Source organism: Brienomyrus brachyistius, unplaced genomic scaffold, assembly GCF_023856365.1.
Source record: "Brienomyrus brachyistius isolate T26 unplaced genomic scaffold, BBRACH_0.4 scaffold123, whole genome shotgun sequence".
Lineage (NCBI taxonomy): Eukaryota > Metazoa > Chordata > Actinopteri > Osteoglossiformes > Mormyridae > Brienomyrus > Brienomyrus brachyistius.
In genome coordinates, this window is record NW_026042398.1 from 166061 (window position 1) to 179402 (window position 13342).

Consider the following 13342-nt stretch of genomic DNA (forward strand, 5'->3'; position numbering starts at 1 on the left):
GGGTAGGCTCCGGATCCTGCGCGACCCAGTACGATAAGCGGTTTGAAAAATGGATGGATGGATGTTATATTTAGCCGAGTTAGCAATGCGTTGCAGCTTGGATATAGTGTCTGGGTTGACGTCAGTGGCTGGTATTGTAGGGAAAAATAATGAAAAGACACGTCAATTGTAAAACCATTACAAAATGACTGATGTGGTAACTTAATTAATGGCAACATGTGAATGTGTATTCATGTATTTTCTTTTTACGGATCTATTTGTACTAATTATTTCATGTTTCATTAATTGAAGCACGATCACTTTGATCATCTGATAATTATTTATATAAATGTGGCTAGTAAAGAGAGCAGATTTAGATTCCCCTGCTGTTTACTCAGTTCCTTTAATAACTGTATATGGTTGCTGAACTCATTGCAGACAATAAAGATTTATCGTGGAGCTTGTGTGTATGTGTGACATGAGTGGGACAGAACACAACAGGGGGGTGACACAAGCCTCATATCACCAAGCGCAAAGCCAAACATCAGATGTAAAGCACGCGATCACTGGACTCTGGAGCAGTGAAAACTGTGGAGTGACGAATTATGCTTCTCTATCAGGCAGTCTGATGGACGAATCTGGGTTTGGCGGATGCCAGGAGAATGTTACCTGCCTGACTGCATTGTGCCAACTATTAAGTTTGGTAGGATAATGGTATTGGGTTGTTTTTCAGGGGTGGGGCTAGACCGCTTAGTTCCAATGAAGGGAACTCTTAATGCTTCAGCATGCCAAGACGTTTTGGGCAATTATATGCTTTCAACTTTATGGGAACGGTTTCCCATAAAGGAAGGCCCTTTTCCAGCATGACTGTGCCCCAGTGCACAAAGCATGGTCTATGAAAACATGGTTGGGTGAGTTTGCTGTGGAAGAACTTGACTGGCTGCACAAAGCACTGACCTGAATCCCATCAGTGGGATGAACTTAGAATGGAGGTTGCCAGCCAGGCCAACATCAGTACCTGACCTGACAAATGCTTTTCTGGGTGAATAGGCAAAAATTCCCACAAACACACTCCAAAGTCTAGTGGAAAGCCTTCAGAAGAGTGGCAGGCATGTTTATATCTATTGATTTAGAATGGGATATAGGAGAAATACGGGATGCTCCCCCCCCATGCTTAAATTAGGCGGGGTCACACATTGGCTGTTTCCTTCCTTCTAATTCCTGCAGCTGGTGCACAGTGACGTGCTTGTTTGCCAGGAAGTGGCAAGCTGTGGTTTTCTTTATGTCTCTCGTAGCAAAAATTTGTCAGGGGATCCTGAAACTGAAGAACAAATTCTGCACAGATAAGCTTTCAACCTGACTTTAGTTGACAAGATTAGACCATTAAAATGGCGTTACCAGGAATAAAAATAATATATATATCAGCTGGTCAAAAGGATGCTAAACAGGCTATAAACGTAAAGGCACTCAACGCTCAGTGTTTTCTCAGAGGGTTAGAGGAAGAAGAGTGGCATAAGGCTGGTATGTAGCGACCTCCAGGTTTGTATCAATAACGGGTGCAGTGACAGGACTGGCAGGGCAGGCAGTGGTCTGGGGCCCCGAGCTGGGAGGGGGCCCCCAAGGGCGGCAGATTACGTAGTACTTTGCAATAACAAATCTGCTTTGTTTGTGTATTCTGTTTCTCACAAAAGTTATAATAAAGACTTTGTGTTTATTAAATTCCCTTTGTTGATATTACTAATTTACACTTCACAGTAAAGATAATAAATTTTACCATGCTGGGGGAGGGGGAGATGGAAGGCCCCCAGTGTCCCTGGAATCCCCTCTGGTCAATAGACACATTAATCAACGCAGCCCAGCTGCTTCTCTTCCTTATCATGATAAATAAGTCAGGGCAAGCTTGGCTGACACAGGGAGGACTTGAGTAACACCTGTGATCGGCTGTCTTTGTCTCCCTTTGTAGTTTAACGCACCAGTTTGTGTGGTTTGGTTCTCTGGCCTTTTTTTGCAGGCATACTTTCATTTTAAAGGGGACATTTCTCCATTTGACTTTGGGTGTTTCGTTAAATTGAATACCTGCTTTCCCGCCTGTCACTCTTGCTCATTTAGAAGACCTCCAGCACACAATCTTCCAAATTATATGTAAAATAATTGAACAAATACAGGAACCTAGAGAAGTAGGGCAAAGGAAGCTCACCGTGAGGCTTTGAGTTGCGGTGCTGATGCATCTTCCGGACCTGATCTCTACAGACACGTGTGTGGGCTGGATGCTGAAGATGGTGGTTTTTCACTGCCTGAGAAACAGCTATTTCCTGTGCAGACAGTGGTGGAGTTGCAGCACTGTGGCCTCACTGCTGTGCAGGCAGACTTCTGCTTCCTCATCTGCGTCTCCGAAGCATGGCCGTTTGCACCACACTGGCGGCCACTGGCCTCATAGCCTTCATTGCTTTCTCTAAAGGCACATCTACACGAGTCTCTCCATTATTTGTCTTTCTTACGCTGGTAGCAGGTAAGAGCTTTTTTTTGTTTTTTTTTTTGTTTTGTTTTTTTTTTACGAACGGTATCCTAGAGAGGCCAGATAATCAACCAATTGTCCAATTGTGGGGTTTCTTCGTGGGGTGTGTCTCATAATAAGTATCTATTTTAGTTAATAGAGAGCAGACAATGAGCTTCAGAGAGATATTCTGATAATCTGTGGAAATCAGCAGAGGGCAGCAGTGCTAGGGGGCTCCATTGTGTTCACGGTTTACTGATATCGGGGAGGGGGGGTTAATTTCTCATATACATATACACACAGGTATGCACAAACAAACACATTTGTTGTGCTACTCTTTGCAATGACCTCTAGAGACTTCACAACTTTAGTTGACATTTTTTCCGTATTTATACAAATGAACATAAAATACAGAATGCTGTTCAAGAGGGACTATTAATATCTATTACTATGCTAGATGTTCAGATTGTGGTATATTTCTCAGATCTTGGTCCTTCACGTCCTGAAGTATCTTAACACTGACAGGTGCACGCAGATGTTTCTCCTTACCATGTCTTTTCAAAACTCCGGCAGTCAAAGAAGGTCTCAGCTTTGACTTTCTACTTCTGTATTGCATTGTGCTTTTGCGGTATCGTCCTCGCTCCTGTCTTGTGATGCTGTCTGTGACACTCTTCTGCTTCACGTTCCTTTGGATGGGACCCTAAATCTTGTATGCAACAGAACGACATCAGAAAACAACACTTCAGTCTTGCTGTCACTTTTAAAACCTCATATGAGTTAGACAACCGAAAAGCCTTAATCAGCGATTCGGGACTGGGTGAAATTTTTTTAATTACATTTGGCTCAAAGTAAAACAAGCACACATTGTTGTCTGTAAGCGAATCCCATCCGAGAGAAGGATCCTTAAAAAACGTATAGGAAATTGTACAATGAAAACTTGTGTCTCACAGAGATCATATGCAAGCAGTCCCCAGGTTATGAATGAGACCTGTTCCCTTAGTCTGATTTTAGATCGATTTTCTGGATAAGTCAGAAAAATGACAATATTGTACATAATATCAATAATTATACAGTAATAATAAAACTAACTAGCTACGGTTCTGTACCTCATGCCAAAGTAGTGTGTGCGTTCATTATTACGAATCAATGTATTTAACTTGAATTTCTGTATATATTAGGCCTTATGGCCGTCGATTTGTAAGTACAAGTTGTCCGTGAGTAAGATGTCCTTAAACCTGGAGACTGTCTGTAATTGATTTAAGGTCATTTATTACGTGTGCTGAAAAGACTGGAAACCCTCGTAATACTTATTTACATAACTGCGAGGTGAATGGCAACTAACCAAGGGTTTAACAATAGCTACTTAACTGTATTAGTCTCTTAAAGTCATGCCATCTGGCCATCAGGACTTGACACCATCCAGGTGGACTACAGAGAGGAAATGGATGCTACGGTTGGGGAGAATGTGAGCCTGCTGTGTGAGCTGGTTAATTCTTCTGGAACCATAGTGACTATGATTGAGTGGAGGAAGCAAGAAAAGGGGCAGCAGCCGGAGAGCCTGCTCCTGGTCCACGTGCCCAATGTCGAGACTCACAAGACTAGAACCAACATCTCTGTCGAGCTAAAGAAACAGAAGAAGAAACTGACGGGATCGATCCTGCAGCTCCCTAACGTGAGCGTGTGGGACAGCGGCAAATACATATGCACTCTCAGCACCTTCCCTAATGGAGCAATCAGAAGCGTGACACACCTGCTCGTTAAAGGTATGACTCATTAAATGTATTTTTGTTTAACTTTCCTTCCAGGCCACGGTTGTGTGTGGCTTAGAACTCTATGCCCACGATCAGAAGGTCACCAGTTCACGACATGTAGTTGGCAGAGTAAAGTCACCATTGGGCTCTTCAGCAAGACCCTTAACCCTAATTGTTCTAGCGATTGGTTGACCCTGCTTTCTCAACTATATGTCATTTTAGATGAAAGCATCTGCTAAATCAACATAGTGTAATACACTATATGCACAAAAGTTTTGGGACACGCCTTTTAATCATTGAATTCAGGTATTTCATTTAAACCCATTGCCACTGGTGTATAAAGTCAAGCACTAAGCCATGCAGTCAGATTTATATACATTTGTGAAAGAACAAGTCGTTCTGAAGAGCTCAGTGGATTCAAGCATAGGATGCCACCTTTGCAATAAGTCAGTTTGTGAATTTTTCCTGCTAGCCATTCCACAGTCAACTGTTAGTGGTATTATTGCAAAGGGAGTGTTTAGGAGCAACAAACTCAGCCATGAAGTGACAGATCACCTAAAGTAATAAACTGCGGTTGCCAAGTGCTCAAGCACATTGTGCATAAATGTCACTGGGTCTGACGACTCGGTAACTGCAGCCAAACTTCCCCTGGCAGTAACTCCAGCATGTAATCTGTGCACTGGGAGCTTCATGGAATTGGCTTCCATGGCCGAGCAGCCACATGCAACCACCTCTCACTGGACTCCGGAGTAGTGGAAACGTGTTCTATGGAGTGATGAATCATGCTTCTCCGTCTGGGTTTGGCAGATGCCAGCAAAATGTTACCTGCCTGACTACACAGTCCAACTGTAATTTTTGATGGAGGGGGGGGGTAATGGTATGGGGTTGTATTCAGGGGTAGGGCTAGGCCCCTTAGTTCTAGTGAAGGGAACTCTTAATGCTTCAGCATACCAAGATATTTTGGACAATTCTATGCTTTCTCCTTAGTGGGGACAGTTTGGGGAAGGTGCCTTTCTGTTCTGGTATGACTGTGCCCCAGTGCACAAAGCAAGGCCCATAAAGACATGGGTGAGTTTGGTATAGAAAAACGCTCCAAAATCTTGTAGAAAGTCTTCCCACAAGAGAGGCAGCTGTTATAGCTGCAAAGGGGGGGGGGGGGGGGGGGGTTAGAATGGGATGTCACAAAAGTTCCTGTAGGTGTAATGGCCTGGTGTCCCAGTACCTTTGTTCATATCATTTATGTATGAAATGAATGCATGCAGAACAACCAGGTCACGTATTTGATGAGATACACAGAAAAAAATCAGGGCAATTTAATGCTGAAGTGCAAAGGTGTTTATCTATGTCCATACCTGACTATTCTTAAATACTCGTTTGATGTCATCCGCATTGCTGAAGTACAGTTCCAACACTCAAAAACAGAAGTTTGGAGGACAATCAAAATCCCCAGATGTTGTTCTTGCGATGCCCAAATGATTGCTTCCGCTCCAACAAAACAATCCCATAATTCATTGCTTCCCAAATTTGTTCTTGGAAGCCAAGTTAGCAAGAATGCTGTTTGTGTTCTGGGTGTTGATGAACACCTAGAGACAGCGTGCTAATGACAATGTACACACAACAGCCAATTCACATTTTGATGAGGTGGACAGAAACAATCAAGTCAGATTAATAATGAAGCACTCCTTGTACCCTCAGATCACGTCCATCCACTGGATATCAAACTGTATGCCACTGTGATGAATCTCGATTACGGGTTGAAAGAGGGGGAAAAAGTGACCATCTTCTGCAACAGTACCCCCCCTGCCGACACCTACACCCTCAGCCATTCCAAGGTGAAGAGCTCCTCCCTTACATTCCCACCAGCCTCATCTTTTATGTGATCATTTCACAATGCATTTTTCCATCACAAAAATCCTGTTCTGAAAAAGTCTGAAAAGAGCACTAAATACCCAACGAACATTTCCTTGACTTTCAGAACGAGATATCTGTGATGAGGAGCCGGGATGGTATGTTCACTCTGCTAAACGTGACGAGGCACCACAGTGGCCTCTACGTCTGCCAGCCCAGCAATCAGTCATCTGGCCTACTTTTCAAAAACCACAACATCACCATCAATCTCACAGTCCACTGTGAGTAACACATTTTGCAATCAAGTCACCATCAGTCATTATCATCACCTACTGAGGCTGAAGCTTGTTTTTCATCTTCTTAATGCCTAATTAAATGCCTTGTGCCAAAAATGATGAACCCTTTCCTTAGTTATGGATGACCTGAGATGTAACAGCATGGCGATCCAGGCTGACACTGGACAGAATGCTACCCTCTCCTGTGTATCTAAAGCATCCTCATCACTGAGGTACACATGGTCCAAGGTGAGAAGTCACTGCTATGATCTCACATACATGTGACCAGATGCAGGGAGAATCGAATGACATATCGTGTGTGAGAAATGTCAGTTTCGTCCATCTGTGTTCCCGGGACTGAGAGAACCTTTTAGAATCGATCCGCCACGGTTCCATGTGTGTGAAGTTTGCATGTTCTCCCCATGTCATCATGGGGTTAGTTGTTCCCTGCCTTGTGTACTGCTATGTGTTGGTGCCCCATCTTGGGTTGTTCCCTGCCTTGTGTACTGCTATGTGTTGGTGCCCCATCTTGGGTTGTTCCCTGCCTTGTGCCCTGTTATGTGTTGGTGCCCCATCCTGGGTTGTTCAATGCCTTGAGCCCTGTTATGTGTTGGTGCCCCATCCTGGGTTGTTCCCTGCCTTGTGTCCTGTTATGTGTTGGTGCCCCATCCTGGGTTGTTCCCTGCATTGTGCCCTGTTATGTGTTGGTGCCCCATCTTGGGTTGTGGCCTGCCTTGTGTCCTGTTATGTGTTGGTGCCTCATCCTGGTTTGTTCCCTGCCTTGTGCCCTGTTATGTGTTGGTGCCTCATCCTGGTTTGTTCCCTGCCTTGTGCCCTGTTATGTGTTGGTGCCTCATCCTGGTTTGTTCCCTGCCTTGTGCCCTGTTATGTGTTGGTGCCCCATCCTGGGTTGTTCCCTGCCTTGTGTCCTGTTATGTGTTGGTGCCCCATCCTGGGTTGTTCCCTGCCTTGTGCCCTGTTATGCGTTGGTGCCTCATCCTGGGTTGTTCCCTGCATTGTGCCCTGTTATGCGTTGGTGCCTCATCCTGGGTTGTTCCTTGCCTTGTGTCCTGTTATGCGTTGGTGCCCCATCCTGGGTTGTTCCCTGCATTGTGCCCTGTTATGCGTTGGTGCCTCATCCTGGGTTGTTCCCTGCCTTGTGCCCTGTTATGCGTTGGTGCCCCATCCTGGGTTGTTCCCTGCCTTGTGTCCTGTTATGCGTTGGTGCCCCATCCTGGGTTGTTCCCTGCCTTGTGCCCTGTTATGTGTTGGTGCCCCATCTTGGGTTGTGGCCTGCCTTGTGTCCTGTTATGTGTTGGTGCCTCATCCTGGTTTGTTCCCTGCCTTGTGCCCTGTTATGTGTTGGTGCCTCATCCTGGTTTGTTCCCTGCCTTGTGCCCTGTTATGTGTTGGTGCCTCATCCTGGTTTGTTCCCTGCCTTGTGCCCTGTTATGTGTTGGTGCCCCATCCTGGGTTGTTCCCTGCCTTGTGTCCTGTTATGTGTTGGTGCCCCATCCTGGGTTGTTCCCTGCCTTGTGCCCTGTTATGCGTTGGTGCCTCATCCTGGGTTGTTCCCTGCATTGTGCCCTGTTATGCGTTGGTGCCTCATCCTGGGTTGTTCCTTGCCTTGTGTCCTGTTATGCGTTGGTGCCCCATCCTGGGTTGTTCCCTGCATTGTGCCCTGTTATGCGTTGGTGCCTCATCCTGGGTTGTTCCCTGCCTTGTGCCCTGTTATGCGTTGGTGCCCCATCCTGGGTTGTTCCCTGCCTTGTGTCCTGTTATGCGTTGGTGCCCCATCCTGGGTTGTTCCCTGCCTTGTGCCCTGTTATGTGTTGGTGCCCCATTCTGGGTTGTTCCCTGCCTTTTGCCCTGTTATGTGTTGGTGCCTCATCCTGGGTTGTTCCCTGGCTTGCGCCTGTAGTCTCCGGCACAGGCTTCAGACACCTCAACCCAGAATAGGACAAGCAGTTTCAGAAAATGGATGGATGGAATTTATATTATGCATATAAACATTAAGTGTATCTACATTGTGTACATAATAGAAAGTGAATAAATATGAAGTATATGAATGTGTATTACTATACAATTACAATTATTCAGAATAAATCATAAAATCGCCCATGTGTTGTGATCTGTGAGAGCTTTTACATAAACCAGCATTCTTCAAAGCTTTATGTGCTGCTGTCCCTTGGCAGGATAATGTGACTGTGTCTAACTTCAGCCTGCTTCATCTCTCGGGGCTCAGCGAGAAACAAGCTGGGATTTATACTGTGACCGCAACCATGGATGCCCCCCCCCAACTGCAAAGGCGAGCTGTGGTCATTGTGACCGTGCATACCCACGTGGGTAAGTGTCACAACTGTCTTATCCATGTTGAATTGCCTGTGAAGTGACTTGAAACCCTGTTAATATTATTACCATGTTAAATTGTATTAATATTATTCAGAATCTAGGCAGCTACACTAATTGTGTGTCGCTCTGTGGATTAGACCATTAAACCTCTGTGCTTGTGATCACTGATTGGACGATCACTAGTTCAAACTCCAGAGTCACCACATCACTCTTGGGCCATTGAGGAAGACCCTCAACCCTGACAAACGTCACACAGGCGCCAAGACCCTCAACCCTGACAAATGTCACACAGGCGCCAAGACCCTCAACCCTGACAAACGTCACACAGGCGCCAAGACCCTCAACCCTGACAAACGTCACACAGGCGCCAGATAAATGGCTGGTCCTGCTCTCTAACTCCAAATTTCATTCTAACCTGTATATTTGTATGTCTCAAAGCAGTGCAAGATGGGAAGTGTGAAAACAAAATAATTTCTTTGTGCTTGTAGAAATGGCAAATAAAGTATGATATTGTATCAGCTGGGAAAATTCTGGTCTAAGTGAGGCCGTTCCTCTATTGACCTCTAGTGGTGAACACAGAACAGAGATTGAAGCTGGTAGGTTGTTACAGGAACCCATTATCAATGTCGCTGTTCAAACTGGGTGTATTTGCTGACATCTAGAGGACAAATAAAAAAAAAATGTCAATTTTTGGGACTGAAAAAGGAAAATAAAACACCAGTTTAATCTACTACCTTCCATTTACTTTCCAGTAATTTCTTGCTATAGATGGAGAAGTTAGAAAACCCTGTTTTTTCCTCTTTTTCCACAAGTGCCCACCTGGCATGAAGCAGACAAAACCTATGTAACAGAAGATAAAAGTGACCCCCCCCAGAGCAGCATCAGCTCCACATTCACCCAGTGGGGGATGACTCCCAGTCCTAGGACACCACAATCCTCTCCAGAGAATGGAACAACAACATACTTCACTAGCAACAGCACGACACAGCCATCCAACGAAACCACGCCTGGGTGGGACCTCAATGCCACGCTGACTCTAAGGTCCGGCCTGCTGTCCACCACCGCACCGTGGCTTGATGGGACCTCCACTGTTCTGGGGACACCACTCAATGTTAACGTTGCACATCACTCAGGTACTGCTTCAAGGCCAGAAACCAACTCATGACACAACCAATCAGCAATTCTCTAACACTGCTCACATTTCTTTTATGGTTTCTTACATGATCTTCCATTTGTCCCCTCGCTGCTTCCACTGTGAAGGGACCAAAAGATCTTTGTTAGCTACCCTGTTGTCCTTCCTTGTCCTGGCAGCTGTCATGACTGGTTTGTACACACGATACAGGATACAGAGAAGGTAAGCCATCCAGCGCCTCTCAGCACCCTTTGACAGAAATCAACATATACTGACTGAATTACAGCTTTAACGATTTACATTTACTGATTTAACACCATCTTTCATCTAAATGCCACATATAGTTTATTGTACATACTTTAGAATAAAGTACAGTCAGTCCTGCCACAACACATATCATCACACCACAAAACTGTTATAATGCGATTGATATATTGGTACCTCTGTCCAATACAATGTGACATCTGTATTTGCACAATTTTCAGTCGTATAGAACTAAGCACTAAGCAAACTACAGCTCAAGGTCTTAGCAAGAAACACTACTTTCATGGAAAAACAGTTATCCAAGTGAACAAATCTATCTTTTAAACCGGTTCTTTTCAGTGAATTAGTCAAACTTGTTATCAAATCAAAAAGAATTAGACTTTTTGCAGATCCACAAATTACCCTGGTCAAAGTTTTAGATTCTAAAGATCTAAACATATTTGACAAATTATCATTTAAAAGCACAGCAGTGTTTTTGAATTCCATTACATTTGATTTTCGTAGACTGGCTGCAGCCACATTTCCTTCAGTGACCCTCTGATACCGTAATCCGTTGTATTTATGCCGTGTGCATGGTGGCTGTGGCTTAGCACTACCGACTAATGGTGGCTAAAATGACGCTCTGCAAACCAAAGCCCCAAACTAAACCAAGAGCGCGGCCTAGTGGGGTCAGAAACCAGTAACTGGTTCATGAGTCGTCGTTTGCGCCATTACTACTCCTGGCTCTCAGCAAAGTTAGCGACTTCGGCATGTTAGGCTGAAGCGGTCACTGGGCGGTCATAAGACCCGTAGGAGATGTTTATGATCAATTTTATTAATGTATTTTTATTATTTTTTTTATTCTTAATGCACATGATTATATTATTTGCCATTTGCAGCACTGTTTTTACAATTTAATTCATTTCGTATGGAGTTTTGGAGTCGCATTTAGCTTAACCCTATTTTTCCCATTGCATATGTGGATCTTAGTACGTGATTTTAGTAAACTCAAGGTTTTTCAGGAACGCATTTGCTGCATTGCAGCAGGACTGACGGCACACTTTTCTATACTCAGTAGGCCTGGACGTAGGCCTGCAGAATACTATTCTATGGTTTAAAACCAAAAAGGCCAGCCTATGTTTTCATGCATGTCCTATTGTTAGCAGTTAATGAAACCAAATAACTTTTAAGAATAAAGTTTGTTGGTCGTTCCGAATTTCAGCACCCTGAGCTGAAAACGTCCTCCTGCGCCTGTCAGTAGTTACATGTTTGTGCGTGTATATCTTCCCTAGTTTGGATTTGCCCCCGCCTTTCAAGCCTCCTCCTCCCCCTGTGAAGTACACATCAGTGCGGGACCAGATGACTCTACTTACAGTCAGCCCCATGATGGATATCAGGAAGATCTAAAGCGGAATGTAGTTTATTAGGAGAAAATGAATTAATTTTTCTATACATGTAAACAAATCTTTACATTTTTAATGAAATCAAGATGTTTTGTTTTTCAAAACTTTTTAGTAAACTTTTTCTCATTTGGTGTGTGAGTGTGCCCTGTGATGGGTTGGCTCCCCATCCTGGGGTGTTCCCTGCCTTGCCTCCATAGTTTCTTGGATAAGCTACGGCTCCCCCGCGACCCTGAATAGGACATGTGGTTACAGAAAATGGATGGATGGATGAACATGAAGTTCTACCACCCTCTAGTGATTCATGTGAACGTCCAGTGTGCTGACTAGCGTAGCATGCTAACTCCTGGAGCCAGTTTTCACTTCTTCACTGCATGAAATGTTCACTTCTGAAGGCATGAAGGACCACTAATGTATATATCCTCAAACATTACGTCAGGGCTATGTGGGAGGGAATAGAAGAGTCAAACCCAAGTCTAGGATTCCCCCACGCCTCCGTCTGCCTGTCTGCCTGTAAATGATATATAGCTATAAATAGTTTCTAACTCTCTTTGATTTTGATTGTGCTGTTATGTGAAGTGAGTTTGTGGCGTGGCCTGTCGACATTTTTCTTGTCATCATTGTTGTGTCCACTAACCTGAAATTTGACAGCCTTAAACCAGTAACCACATGAAAGGATGCCATAGCACATCTTTAGCCACACTCAGTGTCACACACCAGCAGCCAGCAGCCATTTTCCTCTCATTCGTCTCACAGTCGTGGGCAGCATCACGTTTTCACCTTAATATGACAGTGTCCCAGAAACAACCTGCCAAGCCTTGGGGCTGGTGGCTTTGTGGGTCTGTGGGTTTGCAGAGGCAGAGATGGGCACTATTTCAATTAAATGTATTTAAAATACATATTTAATTACTTTTAAGTATTTTACAATTTTGTATTTTGCTGGACAGAAAAAAATGTAACAAAATACTTTGAGAGACTGCATTATATGTATTTAAAATGAAAATAAATATGTCACATGCCATTCTATTTATTTATTTTCTGACATTTTAAGACCCTTATTCACCAGGTTTACGGACTTTTTAATACAGTATATCACCGTCTTTGGCTGGATGCAAGTAAATCACGTGACACGTCCTGTTGGGCCCAGTTTGTTCATTTTGAGCTTCATTTTCCCATGACCGGTAATCCCAGGAAAGAAGGTGCTTTGGCACTCGGTGCAAACTGCCTTAAGATAAAGTCTGTAGTAAAATATGTTATCAGATATTGCTCAGTGAATGTCATTATAGGACAGAAAAACAGAGCAATTAGCAAACAGCAGTGCTGAGCTCTAGAACTTACCTCGAGTTAACTTGCTGGCCTGCGAGTGGCTATTATCTTAAAAAATATATTATCTTTTATTTGAGTTTGGCAGCCTACTGTAAAACAAAGCGGCACCCCTGACAGCCACCGCTACTAATTCTGCGGGAAATAATGGGTGTAAATTAAGGGTGTAACGGGTCTGGATCCGAGATCGTGAGCATTTCCGTCTGCCGGATCCCCCACAAGCCGCTGCTGCACATGCCGCCTGTTGAGCTCATATTACCTTACTGATGTTACCAGAGTAACTTTTTCATACAGCAGTTAACGCATGTAACACATGTAAATCACAAAATTATTCTGTTTAAAGTCATGACATTCATAGGCCATTCCCAGCCTGGCACCTCCATACCTACATGATCTCCTTCACATCGCTGCCCCCTCCCGCACCTTCAGATCATCTTCTTCTGTTCACTTGGCTGTTCCTTCTGCCTGTCTTACCACCATGGTGTACACGGCTCTGAAACTCACGTACTTTATTTGATTATTGTTGTTATGATTATTTTTATGAA

At 44.1% G+C, this 13342-nt stretch overlaps 1 protein-coding gene across 2 annotated transcripts; it reads left to right on the plus strand.

Moving 5' to 3' along the window:
• Window positions 1-2271: 2271 nt before the first annotated feature.
• Window positions 2272-12024, plus strand: si:ch1073-15f19.2 (cell surface glycoprotein MUC18). Of its 2 annotated transcripts, none has more exons than XM_049004860.1 (9): window positions 2272-2488; window positions 3880-4236; window positions 5920-6056; window positions 6200-6353; window positions 6484-6596; window positions 8543-8693; window positions 9512-9832; window positions 9960-10053; window positions 11367-12024. In XM_049004860.1, exons 1-9 carry the CDS (start codon window positions 2377-2379, stop codon window positions 11479-11481), a joined length of 1554 nt encoding a protein of 517 aa, XP_048860817.1. In that variant the 5' UTR covers window positions 2272-2376; the 3' UTR covers window positions 11482-12024. The 2 variants fall into 2 exon arrangements, with proteins under 2 accessions (XP_048860817.1, XP_048860818.1); XM_049004861.1 differs by having other exon boundaries at window positions 2371-2488; window positions 3850-4236.
• Window positions 12025-13342: the final 1318 nt, after the last annotated feature.